Source organism: Taudactylus pleione, unplaced genomic scaffold (assembly GCF_031769625.1).
Source record: "Taudactylus pleione unplaced genomic scaffold, aTauple2 ptg000375l, whole genome shotgun sequence".
Taxonomy (NCBI): Eukaryota; Metazoa; Chordata; class Amphibia; order Anura; family Myobatrachidae; genus Taudactylus; species Taudactylus pleione.
In genome coordinates, this window is record NW_028284776.1 from 1,187,448 (window position 1) to 1,204,142 (window position 16,695).

A 16,695-nucleotide genomic window follows, 5' to 3' on the forward strand; every position below is an offset into this window, starting at 1 on the left:
GCCCGACAGCGCTAGAAATCCCGATCGTGGATAGGTAAGTATCTACTAACCTAACCCCCCTAACCCTCCTTAGGGGTGCCTAACCCTAACTTCCCCCCCAAGTGCCTAACCCTAATCCCCCCTCTAAGTGCCTAAGCCTAACCACCCCCTTCCCCGCTGCCTAAACCTAAGTCCCCCGGGGGGGTGCCTAACCCCAAGTCCCCCCCGGGGTGCCTAACCCTAACCCTCCCTCCCCCTAGCCTAACCCTCCCAGGGGGTGCCTAACCCTAAGTCCCCCCCGGGAGCCCTAAACCTAACCCACCCCCCCCGCGGTGCCCGGCATCACTACGATCGGGATGTCGGGCACCGGGGAAATGCGGGAGTCTACATCTAGACGCTCGGCATTTCACCCTTGCCGATATATGACAGTCGGAAAGCCGGCTGCCGATATTTAGGCAGTCGGCTTCCCGACGCTTTGGAGGCCAAGAGACACAGTATCCAAAGCAACATCTCCAAAATAGGAAGCTGCATCCCTGATGTGGGAGATATAGGACAGCTGTTGCTGGGAAGCATCCAATGGAAATGATTCCTGGGAAGCATCCGAGGGAAAGGATTCCTCCAGAGCACCAACCCAGCTCTCAATGGCTTTAGTCACCCAGGCAGTGGCCATTGCTGGACGGGTAATAGCTCCTGTAAGAGAATACACAGACTTGAGACAAGCTTCAATCTTCCTATCCATCGAGTCCTTTAAGGAGGAAGCCGTAGGGATAGGTAAAGTAGAGCTTTTAATCAGATGTGTGGCATGGAAATCAACAGCTGGGGGAGCTTCCTATTTAGAGCACTAAGCCACTTGAAAATGGTAAAAAGAAATCCGGCGTTTTGGGGGCTGAAACTTGTTACTGGGAGTATTCCAACCACTAAGTATGTGACAGCTTTCACAAATAAGTGTATGCAGTACAGTGACCCTACTTTGCTTAGATACAGCTGCAGGAGAACACGACACAGAATATGGCACTGAGCAGAGTGCAATCACAGAGCATGTGAAAGCCTTCACAAATACAAGGAGATGTGAAGTACACCGGTATGTTAGGGTTATAGTGAGAAAAACGCAGGTGTACAAGTGCATTTGAACGCAGTTACAGGGGCGAGCATAAACTAGCCATTACCATTTCTAAGGTCTGACCTGTTGTAATGGTGCATGAGGCTCCGATGTTCCCGCAGACTAGCAGGGTATATGGATGTGAGACAGGAGAAGTGGGTGTCCTTATATTGTGCTGCGATCGCAGTAATCAGCATATCATCGCAGAACTGCGTGAGCTATTGCAATAGCGATCTGTACTGAGTCAGGCCCATTGTGCTCAGTTCTACTGCAGTATGAGTATCTAGGTAAAGTGTTATTGAAGTCTTCGCTAGGTTAGTATAAAATTAGTTCCTTATTATGATTTTTCCAAATTGAGCCAGGAACATCACTTAAGCAACAAAACTTAAGAACAGACTTGCCAATAGGCTATATCAACCAAGTAGTGGCAGTATATTACCTTAGCTCCATCTCTGTCTCTAAGCTTTCAATCTGCTTAGTGACCGAAGATTCCGCCTCCAGCTTCTCAAGTTCTGCCACTGTGTAGGTACGTCTCTAAACAAATCCACAAGACTACGTTAACGACATAGAATACTGTAAAATACATGATGCTAAAGGCACTCACTGCAAAATACTTCCACAGTAACAACACCTCCCATTACATGGTAATTTTTATTTAGAGTACACTTCCCCCAGCAGGCAATATACACCACTCAAACGGTGTAGACACAAACGCTCAGCTGCTTGCATCCAGCCTAAACAGGGGGGTTTATAGACTAGTGTTCAAAGTATCTCTTCTACTTATCTAAACATGTGCTACATTTGATGGCATATTGCAGTGGAAGCTAGTAGCAGAGATGTGCCATAAAATATAATGCAAAGAATATTTCGCCTGTAGAGTCCATTTAATGAGCTTCACAAATCGTACGATGATAGCTGTACACATTACTCACGCGGATCTTAGTAGGTATACGCTCTCCAGAATCTTTCTGCTTCAGCTGAGCAATATCTTGAGCCAGCAGCTTTCTGTCTTCAAGAAGATCATTCAGGTGTCTCTGAGCTTCTTCTGTACTCACAAGGACCTCTACCTCATTGGCTAGCCAGCTCTATGGAAGCAACCATTGTTACTCTATTAAATGCATTAGTTAAACAGGTCTCAAAGTCAAGTTTGTTGACAAATCAGTCTTACAGGTTTCCAACAGTAGACACTGGCCGCGTATCATATTCTACTTCTTACAACCACACACTTAAGTCCAAGGACAGTATCTTAATCTCTGGCAATGAAGAATGCCATGCCTAAATTAAGACATTTGCATTTTGGAAAACCTGCACTGAAAGCATTGCACATGGAGCCAGGTAACACTGTCACAAAGAAACAAAATATATATACAAGGCTAAGGTCATAACCACAAACAGCTAGAAATGGACATTTTACATACCTTAACTCTTGCTGAAGCCCCTTCAATTCCTTTACTCTGGTTATCTTTGCGCCTATCTATGGCTTCTTTCTGTCTTTGCAGAGCTTCCTTTAAACGCTTGTTGGCAGTTGCTGCCTATAAAATGAAAACTGTAAATATACAACACACTAGGGAAGTACAGTATCCATAATTAGGCAAGGCACTAGCAGACAGCTCACCTCTTCAGTCTTCCTTCGCAGAACATTGGCTTGCTTCTGGAAATCCCTTTCTAGTTTCAGCAGTTCATACTGCCGTTTCCGATCCTATAAAATTGTAACACATTAAGTACTAAGCACCCAGTGTAATATATGCACCATTCCTGTACTCCCAAGTACCTTCTCCTTGAGTTGAATCACTTCCTTAGTTTTCTGTTGCTTAAAAGAGCGGAACTTTTCTGCATCCTCCTTCATCTGTCTCATTAGCTGTACTCTCTGCATTTTCATTGCCTGTAGAAGAGAAAAAGCAAGATAATAAACCAGATTTACAATCTAAATTGGTTGGAAAATTATATTATATTTTTTTTAGAGCGAGAATATATGATATGGTAAGAACTTACCTTTGTTATCTCCCTTTCTACAAGGTCCTTAGGGTCCACAGGTGACCTTGGGGTATAGGTGATGAAGTAGGCACCAGGCAGTTAATTTCTTTCCCCCAGAATGCACTGGTCCCCCTCCATACCCCCCCCTCCCAGCCAGGGCATCACTCAGTTTAGTAGCAAGCCAGAGGCCGGAGGAGAGTACTGTGAGAGAGAAGGAAGTCTGGAACATACAAGAATCACATTCTCGCTAGGAAGGAGACAGACTGTACTCCAGACAACATCCTAGCTACCATACAGGGCGGGTGCCCTGCGGACCCTAAGGACCTCGTAGAATGGGAGATAAAAGGTAAGTTCTTACCATATCTCCTCTTTTCTCCTTCAGGTTCCTTAGGGTCCACAGGTGACCTTGGGGATGTCCCAAAGCAGTTCCCCTTAAGGGTGGGTACACTCCTGTACAGAAAGGAGAACCCGCCGCCCAAAGAAAGTATCCTGAGATGTGAAGGTATCAAATGAATACCACCACAAAGGTCTGGACTGAAGACCAGGTGGCCGCCTTACAAAGCTGTACAGCCGAGGCACCACGCCGAGCCGACAGACCTCGTAGAATGAGCAGATACAGAAGGCGAAGCTGGAAGGTCCTCCCTAGAGTAGGCCTCCGAAATAGTCAGACAAAGCCATCGTGCCAAAGTCTGCTTTGTGGCAGGCCAACCCTTTTTATGGAACCCAAAAAGGACAAACGGTCCACATAAATTCAGAGGGCTCGCACCACATCCAAAGTGGCCTCACCTGCTGAAAGACCTGGCCCAAGAAAAGCTGGAACCACAATTTCCTCATTAATGTGGAAACACTTCACCACCTTAGGAAGGAAACCAGGGCGAGTTCGAAGCACTGCCCTGTCCTGGTGGAATACCAGATATGGAGAGCGACACGAAAGGCCCCCCAAATCTGACACTTCTAGCCGAAGCAATGATCAGAAGGAAAATGGTCTTAAACGTAAGCCATTTCAAATCCACTGATCCCAGTGGTTCAAAAGGCGGGCCCTGCAAGGCCCGAAGGACAACCGCCAAATCCCAAGGCTCCATTGGAGGGACACGCCGCTCCCGCCGAGACTCACAGCTATGCCGGGACACGGCTCCGGCAGGGGGGGGGGTGTAGGAGCGGAGGTCCTGACGTCTGCTGGAAAGTCAGGGCTGTTCGCTCAAACCTGCTGACTCCAGTCAGCAGTACCAAACTTATGGGGCTCTTCTCTTCTGATAGACCCCCCTGCAAACCCGATGCTCCCCAACCTCTCCGGCCGGGGCACCACACTAAACTGAGTGATGCCCTGGCTGGGAGGCGGGGGACCAGTGCATCCTGGGGGAAAGAAATTAACTGCATGGTGCCCGATGCCTACGTCATCACCTATACCCCAAGGTAAAAAAATATATATATATATGCAGGGTATAGGGAAACCTGGGAAGAGAAACTTAACTATTTGGTGCCCAGACTCCAGCTCAGCCATCTATACCCAGTGTTGAAGGCCTGTGTCCCCTATGGATGACCAGAAAAAAAGGTATTTTTGTACATACAGTAAATACTCTATGAGCCCATTGGCGGACACTTCTAGATATAGAGGCCAAGCCAGAAACTTGCCACTTTTTATATCTGCAAACTCCTCACCCTCTATATCCCCTCTCCCTGCAGGCAACTGTTTTCTAATCAAGCCTAACAGGACAGAGTGAAATGATACAAACTAAATATCCCAAACATTTAACATTGTAAACTTAACAGAAGTAGATTGTAAAGAACAGCCAAACAGTATCCCTCAATGGACACAGAAAAAGATTTAATGCAAGTGCATAAGTCCCATTTTCTATTCTATCAATTTAGGTCACACTGGACCTTGGGGTCCTCAAAAGCAGCCATTGTCTCTCTTCGTCGCCTGGGCATTTGACTCTAGAGTGAAGGCATCTCTGGGAGGTGTTGGGAAAGTTCGAGATGGATCCTAAATGTATCTGTTGGGTTAATCTATTGTATTGACTACTTTACAACTCCATTGAGTATAGATAGAGGCACTCATCAAGACTGCCCCATCTCCCATGCGTAGTTCACGTTGGCCATGGAGCCATTGGAATGTTTGGTATAGTCAAATCCTGACATTCGTGACCTACGGGCTGGCACGGTCACAGATAATATAGTTTTATATTAGGGGTGAGCGGATTCGGTTCTACTCGGTTCCGTTCGGATTTAAAAACCAAATCTTATTGGGTATCAGCTGTCACGAGTTTTGGATAGCCAATAAGATTCGGTTTTTAAAACAGAGGAACAGGAGTAGAACCGAATCCGCTCCCCCCTACTTTATATACTGACGACATTTACAAAATTTCCTACTCCCTACTAAATATTGTGCTTCTTCGACTAGGCTCTAGGAGGCCGGTCTCCTTTATTTATAATGACCATAATGCTCACATTCTACCGGATGCTCCCTTTAAAACAAAAATGGCCAGCTGATGAATTTAAGGTCTTGATTTCAACATTTCATTATTGTGAAGGCCCCCAGCCAGCTGGCACAATTTTCTGGGTAGAACACTGCTGTGAGAATACAATTAGGTCAGGGGTGTCCAAAGCATTGATCACGATCCTCTGGTAGATGGTGGCCACTTCACCAGTAGATCACTCTTGAATGCTGTCCGCTGCAAAAGACTAGAAGCTACAGCCAATAAAAATCAGACCGATTTTTATTGGTTTACTGGGATGAAGACGTGGCGGTCATGTTCCTGTGCTGAAGACAGCGGTCACATGTGATAGCAGCAGCCATTAAGAATCAGGCTGATTACTATTGGCCGAGGCTGTCACATGTAACAGCCTCTATTATGCCAGCATAACTGCTTGCCATTACCTACTAACGTTGTTAGAAAGCAGATATGTTCATTAGAGACTCAGGGGTAGATGTACTAAGCCTTGGAGAGAGAGAAACCAATCAGCTGCTATCATTTTTTAAACAGCATAGTTAGTTAAAGATATTATAGATAGTTAGGAGCTAATTGGTTAGTACTTTAGCTCTGAGAGGGAGTTGTGTTAAGACCTGGAGAGAGCTAAAGCTCCAGAAATAGTTGGGCACCCATTTGGGGGTGGATATTCATTCAATTATCATTACAACTGGTGGTTCAGGGGGATATTTCTGCAGCTACAGAAACGTATTGGGTCATAACACTGCATTTAATATTTCTACAATCCAGCAGAAATATATAGGAGCATTTGGGGGTGTATAGTACCATATTCTGCTACATAACACTGTGCTGTGTATTAAATATTTGCAGTCAGCAATTTAGTGGAGCATCTGGATATGTAGAGTACCTTAATCTAGTAAATAACACTGTTTTGTCCATTTAATATTTCTACAAGCCAGAAGAAATTATTTGGAGGATCTGGGGGTGTATAATACCTTATTCTGCTATAGAACACTGTGTGGTGTGTATTATGGGCCATGATAGATCACAAAAGATTTCCAGCCTCTACAGTAGATCACCAAGTCCAGAAGCAAGACCATTCCTGAATTAGGTAGCTCCTATGTGCTGGGCACCTTGCACCAAGGCCAGCAGAGTCATATCTACTATGTGGGAGGATGCACCCCTTCAATGCAAAACATGCTCCGCCCAAACACTGGAGGCTCTGCAGCTATTCACCCAATGAGGTTGCCGGGGCTAATTGCAACTGCAGTACTCCTCTCCCTGATGGCATCAGCAACACAGACTGTCTGGGCACTACTTGTGGCAGCAGTGATCAAGCAGTGCTGCGCAAGGCAGCATAAAGAGGTACCAGAAGAGTAGCTCCACAGCCTGCCCTGGCGGCTGTTCAGATGTTAGTAATCAACGGGTAAATGAAAGTAGACTAAAAAATACAGAAGAGACAGCAAAACCCTGGATCATGGCAGATGTTTGGAGTTGTTAACATAAGGTATTTACAATATAGGTGTTGATTCGGTCGTATTGTGGGGAAAGCTGCAGCCTGATCGACAGACTATGGCCGTTTACGGTCGGGAACGGGGTGCATAGAAAACTGAGGTATCTTGCCTCAGTTACTAGGGCGTGCCAAATCCAGTGACTGAGTCGTTGGAAGCAGTTTAAAAGGCCTCGGCAGCAGGACATTCTGAGCAACCTCAGGTTTCTGCAGATGTGCAATGGTTCGGCTGATGGTCGCGATTGTGATCCCATGCCGAGTCTTCGGACGAAGACAGTCGTCCTGAGAATTCGGAAGTGGACTTTTTGCAAAAGTTATTAACATAACTTCTCAAATCCACTGCGGCCGAAGACTCAGCATAGATCACTCCTGTGTCTTCTCTGAATCAGGACCATAGTTCAGAATTTAAATTAAGTGCCAAACTCCAGGCTATCTATATCATAGGGTCCAGAGTCCCCTATAGGACTACAGAGTAATATGATTTAATCACTTTTGGCTGCCACTTACTTGAATCTCTTGGTTGAGTTTGCCAACATTTTTCTCGGTAGATTCTCTTAGTTTCAGAAGCTTTGATTGCTCATTCAACTTTTTCTTCAGCTCGGTCATCTGACCCTCTAACTCCTGTAGTCTCTTTCTTCTTCGTTCGCTCAATCTACATGGATACAGTTGTAAATTAAATTTTTATTTTACAATTCTAACATAAGCTTATATAGGTTATATGCAATCCATGTCTGCTGTGTTTAGCTTGAGAAGGTAATGGAGATGCGCCTTTGATGTATCAGAAGCGAAGATTAGCTAAATTAATAAATGTGCTAGCTCAATGGCTGACATGATATATGGTCTATGTTTCCTAGAAGGCTTAATACAAAAGCAATGTGCTAATATCTTTAACAACAAAATGTATAGGAGTACATGGTGCAATTACAAATACAGTTTCAACTGAATATAGATTTCTTCCAGTATGACCCATTCCACCTGGTACAAAACACTGCTCCCAAACATCCCATTAATATTCCTATTGCAGCATCCTGGACCAAATTATTTGATGATTAACAATCATTCCGTACAATTATTTAAGCTCAGGAAACTGCAATCCCAAAAAAACGTAGTACTGTAGCTGCATTTTCTTTTCACAATGACAGGTCATCTTTGCAGTTAATCAGAAATGTGGGTCATAACACCCGACACCTTAATATGTATTTTGTTTATTTGTTGGGGAATGTGTTTACAAGTTACAGGAAAACCACTTTTCAAATCGCAATTTCAACATACTCTTAGGAATAAATCCAATTAAACGTGATTTACTTACGGTTGCAAGTCATCGTGACAATGGCCGCACTTGAAGACAGCCTGAATTCGCATAAAAGTGCTTGCAGTCCCATAGGGCTCCAAGCAAATAATGCGAATTTGAGCCCGGAGTGGGCAAGGGTTAAGAGATGCTGTGCCGTTGCCTGAGTTTTATCGACGTGGCAACAGCAACTAGCACCCTTCGCAATTTGATTGACCCAAAAGAGTTTACCACAGTGGACTCACTTGGCTTGGTTGGTGTCTTTTTTGGCTGAATGAAGAGCCAGTATTAGCTCCTCCTTCTCTTTCTGCAATGCATCCACCTCAGTTTCCAGCGTTTTTATATTATTCTGCACACAAAATAAGAGACTGCATTAACAAGGTAACTCAAAAATAATTAGAGGGGAAAGGTCTTAACAAGTACCCATTCAGATAGTAAAGCTTAAGAGCAAAACAGAAAAAGTGCTAACAAATGAAACTGGACATTGGGCATTTTTTTTTTTATATCAGCCAGGGCCACTATTGCCCAGAAATTGAAAACCCCACGTTCCCCGTCCCCCCCAACCTTATTTGTTAGGTCATTCCAAAAACAAAATTACTGCTTTGAAATGAAAACCCTGGAGGTCCCATCCTCTACCAATGTCCCCTCCCCTATTATGAAGGGGTATTCTTGGCACCTATACGTCAGAGGGCAAAGGTGCTCCCTCACCACATCCCAATGCGAGCTGCCAGCCTCCTCCCTTTAATCTAAATGAACCCCCTTACTGGTGGCCCAGCTCCCAATTTACTGCTGTTTTCCATGTGTATTTGCATGTACTCTGCTTTGGCTATATGCCTATATGACTGTCTTAGTTTTATAATTTTGATATTCTGAAATATCAATTCCCCCCCATCCACACCTGTCCACCTCTACTTTTGACTTTAATAAAAATATAAAAAAAATAAATGAAAAAAGAAACTGGAAAATAGTCAAAATTGCCTTTCCTTCCTATACTCAGAACATGTTGCCAGTCATTGTGAATGAGGTATACCTGGTATTCACTCTGCATGGGCTCCAGCCGACTGTCAGTCTGAGCCATCTGTTTTGCCAAAGCTTCTTTCAGCACCAATGCCTTATTTAGCTCGATCAGCTCCTTGGAAAGCTGTGCTTGTCTAAGGGCATGATGAGTGGTGAATCCATCAGAAGACCGTTTTTCTCCACTGTCTAGGTTCTGAAAATAATAAAATAAAATAAAACTACACATGAAAATTCAATCACCGACCAAAAATATATCTTTAAATTTGGTAAACTTTGAATATAAGAAAAGATCCATCAAGCTATGGTCTGTTTGACACAGGCCAATCCCTTTTGTAAGCATCATAGATAGCCAGAAAATAATCAGTCTTCATATACTCCAGTGGTTCCCAACTGTGCGCCGTGGCACGCACCTAAAAAAAGTATATCTGCAGATGATGGTTGTTCATACACACTGAACCATCAACATCTATCATATGGTCGCAGGTCCCGCTGGTCAGGGGTCACGCCTCAGTCCCCTCCCCGCGACCTCTGCTGCAAGTGTATGGGTGGTTGGCTAACCTCCCGTACACAGCACGATTGACAAATATATCTGCCATCGGCAGCCGTCGCAATATGTCTGTACGACGTCATTCACAGACATATAGCTAGTACACATTGGCCGACGGGCAGATATTAGCCGAGAAATATATCGGCCAAAAAATCTGCCAATGTGTACACCAGCTTAAGACAGGTCGTCCAGTGACCTCAACATAATTCAGAGAAATGTATTTATGTGTAAAACATTTTGCTTTCCTTCATTGCGTGGGGTTAGTTGGACATTGGGGACGTCCCAAAGATGCCCAAATGGGAGAGAACGCTCCTGAGCTGCATGTAGAACCCGGCATCTCACAACTTGCATCTCTGGATTCAAAGATACCAAACAAATAGAACTTTGTAAAAGAGGACCAAGTGGCTGCCTTGCAGAGCTGTTTCGCAAGTGTCCCAGCCTCACTGCTGACGAATTCCCCACTAATCTAGACAATTGGGCACTAATATCTTGAAGATCAAGAATACCAGATAAGACTGGTAGATAAGTAAAGGAGATCATCTTCTATTCAAATGAACATAAGACTGGCCAACATATTCTTAAAATCATAAATAAAGCTCTGTACACCTGATTTCTGTTGTTCTGCAAACATAGATTTGTAGGGCTCTTACTACATCAACTTTGTGAAGAGAAAGGTTCTCAGACTCTCCAGAATCCTGAGGAAATACTGTAAATACAATTCTGATTTAAGTAGAATCATGAAACTATTTTAGATTATAGATACAATTTTGTCCTGAGAAATGCTCTGTTGGAATGAAGAACTAAAAAAAGGGATGTTTGCAGGAAGCAACAGCAAGCAGAAAAAGGTCTTCCAAGACAAAAACAATGTCCAACCGTTCAAATTGAGAGGTTTGCATTCCTTTAAGAACTAAAATTTAGGTCCCTGGGAGCTACTGGGGACACAAAGGGAGATTGTAAATGTTATACCCCGTGGACAAAAGGTCTAGACAGATTTAAGACATTATTTTATATTTTTTTAAAGAACGACAGTGCTCAAATTTGAGTCTAAGGGGTAGATGTATTAAGCCTTGGTGGGAAAAAGTACACACTAATCAGCTCTCAACTCTCCTTTCAAACACAGCCTGTAAAGTGACAGTTATTAGCAGATTGTTGGGTACTTTATATCTTTCCAAGGCTTAGTACGTCTCCCCACGAGGGCCGTATTCAATTAGAGGCGAATAGTCGGAAAAGTTTAGCCTGTCTGACTTTCTGCCTGTTTCAGAGGCGAAAGCTTTCCGTGCGCGTCCCCACTTTTCGCCCTATTCAATTCCTAAACAGGCGAAAATGGAAGGCGGCGAATACGGCAAGTACTGTCAGATTTGGGGAAATCAGTCTGTACCCCAAAAAAAGATGCAGTAACATAGGGAATAAATGTAGATGTGTACTTATAACACTAATAAAAAAGTGTCTGGGGTACTTAAGCAGTTTAAATTGCTTCTTATTAGCGTCTTTGTAAAAGTGGTGAAGAATGGCATAAAGCAGTATTTTTTGGTGAAAATAAGTAGTCCAGTCAAATTTGGGGTACTTGCAAATGGGTGCAAGCATATTTTTATGTCTCTAAAGTGAACTTTAAAAAAAATTCAAAAACGCACCTGCGGCATGCACCTGCAATCCAAAAACACCTGACCCATCCTTGCAGACCCCCATAGAAGACTATTTTGCTAGTTTTTTTGGTCGTCACCCCACTTTTTCGACCCCAAAATGAAAGTACGTTTTGAGGTGTTCTGAGGTAAAAAAATTTTATTTGTCCAATGGGCAATTGTTTACTTGGAAGCAGACCAACCAGGCTTGACAATGAAGTAGAGCACAAACCGAGAGTGCGTCAGAACTCCTTAGATCTGTTGAATAAATTCAGAGGCTCCGAACCATGTCCAAGGACTGGAATGATTGAGTGAGCGTACATCCTGATCCTCAACAGGAAACAAGGGGACCACAATCTTCTGTTTAATATGAAAACACGATCCACCTTCAGAAGAAAGGCCCAAGTCGTCCGGTCGTGGTGAAAAATCAGAAAATGATATGTGAGATAATCAGAGTTATGGTAGACTTACCATTCATAACTTTTTGTTCGAGGTCCATAGGGATACCATGGGGTAATGTGGTTGGAGAGATCCAGACACCAAACCATTAAAGCATTCAGCCCCCAGGATGCCTCAGGTCATCCTCTATATACCCCGCCACAGAACTTCAGTTTTGTAAACAAGCCTCAAGGCAGGAGGAAGAACAATCGTACACAAGAAGCACTCACACAAGATGAGGGAATCCGTGACCAAAAGAAAAAATACCCAATGCAGCCAGATGCGGCAGGGTAGGTGCCCTATGGACCTCAAAAAAAAAAAAAAAGTAAATCAATGGCAAGTCTACCGTAACTCTTCTTCAGGGTCTGTAGGGATCTACAGGGATACCATGGAGATGTCCTAAAGCAGTTCCCCTAAGGGTGGTGGACACTCCTAAGCAGAAAGGAGAACTCGTCGCCCAAAGGAAGCATCCCAAGAGGCAATAGTATAAAGGTCTGGAAGCTAAGAAAAGTGTTGACAGAAGGCCACGTGGCTGCCTTGCACAATTGTTCAGCAGAGGCACCAAGACTAAATGCCCACGGTGACCTTACAGACAGTAGAATGTGCCATCACCGTGCTTGGGACATTAGCCTGTGTGTACACCTGAGAGATAAGTCATACCTAACCATCGAGCAAAGGGCTGCTTGTTAGCTAGCCATCTTCATTTGTGAAAACCATAGAAAATCAGATTCTCATTTTTTGTACGCTCCACATAGATACGGAGAGCACGAACTACGTCAAGGGAGGCTTCACCTACCGAGAGGTCTGGGGCCTGAAAAGCTGGAGCTACAATTTCTTCATTTACATGAAAACAGAACACTACCTTAGGAAGGTAACCCACCCTTGTACAACGAACAGCTCTATCCTTGCGAAAAATAAAAAATGGGGAGCGACGAGAGCGCTGACAAATCAGAGAGACTGCGTGCAGAAGAGATAGCAAGGAGAAAGTGTATTCGCTGTCAACCATTTCAAATTTAGAGTCTAGAGGTTCAAATGGGAGAGCTTGTAGCCCCTTAAGAACCAAAGACAGACCCCAAGGTGCTAATGGTGGGACAAAAAGGAGGCTGAACTCTCAGAACTCCCTGAAAAAAAAAATTATAACATCGGGTAATGAAGCACTCTCTCTCTGGAACCAGACTGATCATGCAGAAACCTGCGCTCTCAAAGTGGTCAGACAGAGACCAAGGTCTAACCCAGCCTGGAGAAAAGCCAGTACCCGGGAAACCCTAAACACCTTGGGGTCGTACTTTCTGTTGGAACACAATTGACCAAAAGAATGCCAAACCCTGAAATAGATGCGGGCAGAGACAGGCTTCCGTGCTTTAAGCATCGTCTGAATCACTGAACTGGAGAAACCTTTGGCTCTTAAGATGGAAGATTCAAGAGCCACGCCGTCAAATCCGGATGCCGGCAGGGACCCTGCGTTAACAGATCCTGCCATAGAGAAAGAGGATACAGACAGTCTATGGATAGATTCAGTATGTCGGTGAACCAATGAAGTCTGAGCCAAGCCGGAGCAACTAGTATTACTGTTCTGCCTTCCTGCTTGAATTTCCTGAGGACTCTTGGGAAGAGGGAAATTGGAGGAAAGAGATATCCCAAGCTTGAAGTCCCATCTTACTGCCAGTGCGTCCACGAATGCTGCTGATGGGTATCTGGATCTGTACCTGGGGACCTTGTGGTTGTGATGTGATGCCATGAGGTCAATGTCTGGTAGACCCAATTTGTTCACTAAGAGCTTAAAACACTCCCGGGTAGAGAGACCACTCTCCAGTGTGCATGTCCTGACTACTTAGAAAGTCTGATTCCCAATTGAGGACTCCCGGTATGAATATTGCCAGAAGATGACATTCTGCCCAAATCAGAACCTTCGTCTCTTCTTTCATGGCTGCATGACTGTGTGCCTCCCTGATGATTGAGATAGGCCACTGTAGTCACGCTGTCGAACTGGTTCTGGACTGGCTTGCCTTGGGGCGCCACACTCTGCCCTATTTCTAATGGGTAGAAAGCACCTTGCCCTCCAGCGCAGCTCCCGCTGAAACAGCCTGCAGGTTGTCCCCTCCCGCGGGGCCGCAGTGTCCTGCGGGTGGGTAAACCGGCAATGCAGCGGTCACGGCCGGTGAATGGATGCCAGACACATACGCCCGGCACCCAGTCACAGTGACCGCAGCACTTGAGGGCTGCCGGGCATGTCCGTAAGTGCCGGCCACGCCCCAAGAATGACGAAAAGTGGACGTGTCATAAAGGCACTCCCCCTATTCCTTGGACATGCCCCCTTTTCAGGCGCACGCTGAAGTGCCCTTTCTCCAGGTCCGCCGCCCTGACCAGCGCCATAAGTGCATTGTATACTGCTCGCAGTTCCAAAATGTTTGTCAGATGACTTTCCTGAATTGTCCATCTTCCCTGAAAGGTGTGATGACCAGTCACTGCCCCCATCCAGCGTAAGTGGTGAGAAGCACCCAATTTGGAATCCAGAATGGGCGACCTTTGTTCAGATTGTCATTCCCTCGTGGTGGCTGAGAAAGGACCAACATCTGGAGTGAGAAGGATCCCCTGGTACCTTATTAGAGGATACTGTCCGTTCCACCTGGAGAGAATCAATCTTTCCAGAGGTTTGGAATTGAACTGAGTTTACCCCACCATGTTGAAGGTGGATACCATTGATGCCAGGACTTGCATCGCTAACAGAATGGAAATGTAGCAGCTTGCGTATTCACAATGATAGGGCCGCAATCTTGTGCTCTGGCAGAAACACCCTTTGTGCCCGAGAATCCAGAAGAGCTCCCAGATGTACCATCTGCTGTGTTGGAGAAAGCGATGATTTCTTCCAATTGATGATCCAGTCGTGCTTTTGTAGGCAGGCTATGGTCAGTTGAAGATGTTTTGTAAAACAATCCGAGTCTGCGCCAATATCAGAAGGTCGTCCAAATATGGTAGTATTCTGTCTTCCTAACGCCTGGGATAGGCCATCATGACCGCCATTATTTTGGTAAATACCCAGGGAGCCGTAGCTAGGCCAAAGGGCAGAGCAAACTGTAAAAATTGTTGGTGGGATGGCATAATAGGAACATGCAGATATGCATCCTGAATGTCTAGGGGAACCATGTAATCCCCAGGCTCCATTGCCAAAATAATTGACCGGAGAGTTTTCATACGAAACTTGGGTACATGGATAATCTTGAGGGTTCTTAGATCTAGAATAGATTGGAACACCACCTTCTTTGCTGCAACACAGGAACCGGGATTACTACCCCCACCTGCAGCAGGGAGTGAATGGCTTCCTGAAGGGCCAAGGCCTTGACAGCATCTGATGGACGATCTGTGCAAAAAAGATTTCTGGGGAGGATGCCTCCTGAAAGTGAAAGCATACCCCTGAGAGACCACTTCTTAGACCCAGGCATCTTGTCTGACACCAGTAATCTGCAAATGTAAGAAGTCGGCCTCCCAACCTGGGTTGCCCCCCAGGAGGAGGCCCGCCCCATCAGGCCGAGGGTTTGTCGTTCGGTTTAGAAGCTGGAACTCTTGCCGGCCCATACTTCTCAGTTTGTCGTCTTGCATAAACTAGACGGCTTAGAGGAAGACTGTTCCCTTGCTCATCCCCGAGGACGGAAGGACCGTAAAAAAAACCTGTCTAGACTTTATTGTAGCCGAAGAGGGCAGACCTACTTTGTAACCGAAGATGGCAGAGCTACTTTCTTTGAAGCCACCAGAGTAGCTATTATTTTATCTAACATTGCTCCAAAAATTACCTTTCTATAGAAAGGTAAGCCTTCCAGGGCCACATTTGAACATGTATCAGCTTTCCAGGATCTTAACCAAAAGGCCCTGCGTGCCACTATTGAAGCTGCTGATGCCTTAGAAACTAAAATTCCAGCATCTACTGCAGTTTCTCCCAGATAGGAAGCCGCTTCCTGTATATGGGTGATATACATCATCTGTTCTCTGGTAGAGATTCTTCTAATGCCCTCATCCATTTAACAGCTTTGGCTTCCCAGGCTCCAGCCATAGCTGGACGAATTAACAGCTCCAGATGACAGAAAAATTGAAGCATGTCTTAAGACAATATTTTCATCTGTGGGATCCTTCAGAGAAGCTGCTGACGGAATAGGCAATGTAGCATTTCTGATTAAATGTGTCACATGAGCATACACAGTAGAGGGTACCTCCCACTTTGTACATACAGAAGGTGGAAAAAGATACAACAATGTTATTCTGTTATTCACATAAAACAGTTTGTTCGGGTTACCCCATGCCTCTTCCATAAGCTCAGTGAGCTGTTCAGATATAGGAAACTCAGTTTTGGCCACTTTCCAGTGGTGTTTAAATACTGGGGTCTTCTTACTATGAACTGGTTCATCAGCCTGAATATCTAGGATTGATTTAACCGCCCTCACCAAAGGAGGAACATCCACTGTGGACGGATGGTCGTCCTCCTCCCCAGAGCTATACCCAGGAGAGGAACCCTACACATCATCTGATTCCTCTGATGAGCAGACTGATAAAAAGAACTTGAGCTTAGGCGCCTTAGTAACTAACGGTCTGCTTTCAATATTACATGGTGCCATACTCTGACTAGAATGGCCATAATCATTCCAGGAAGGATGCATAGGAGGTGCAACCATGGCAGCTGTGGACACCCCATCCAAGGAGGCAGTGTGGGAGCAGCCATACGATCCACAAACTGCTTAATTACCTGGGACAAAGAGGATACCCAAGATGGCTCATGTCCAGGGACAGGTAAACTGGACTGGTAAGG

The 16,695-nt window shown here is 45.0% G+C and overlaps 1 protein-coding gene across 1 annotated transcript in view; it reads right to left on the reverse strand.

Annotated features, from left to right (window-relative positions):
• Nucleotides 1–16,695, reverse strand: part of KIF4A (kinesin family member 4A) — a 105,369-nt gene that overhangs the window by 47,473 nt on the left and 41,201 nt on the right. The window contains exons 15-22 of the mRNA XM_088444992.1: nt 9,310–9,489; nt 8,525–8,628; nt 7,499–7,643; nt 2,850–2,960; nt 2,694–2,777; nt 2,497–2,610; nt 2,011–2,163; nt 1,518–1,612 (exon numbers count right to left, since the gene is read on the reverse strand). Of these exons, the coding sequence (XP_088301118.1) occupies nt 1,518–1,612; nt 2,011–2,163; nt 2,497–2,610; nt 2,694–2,777; nt 2,850–2,960; nt 7,499–7,643; nt 8,525–8,628; nt 9,310–9,489 (986 nt within the window). The remainder of the gene's footprint in view (nt 1–1,517; nt 1,613–2,010; nt 2,164–2,496; nt 2,611–2,693; nt 2,778–2,849; nt 2,961–7,498; nt 7,644–8,524; nt 8,629–9,309; nt 9,490–16,695) is intronic.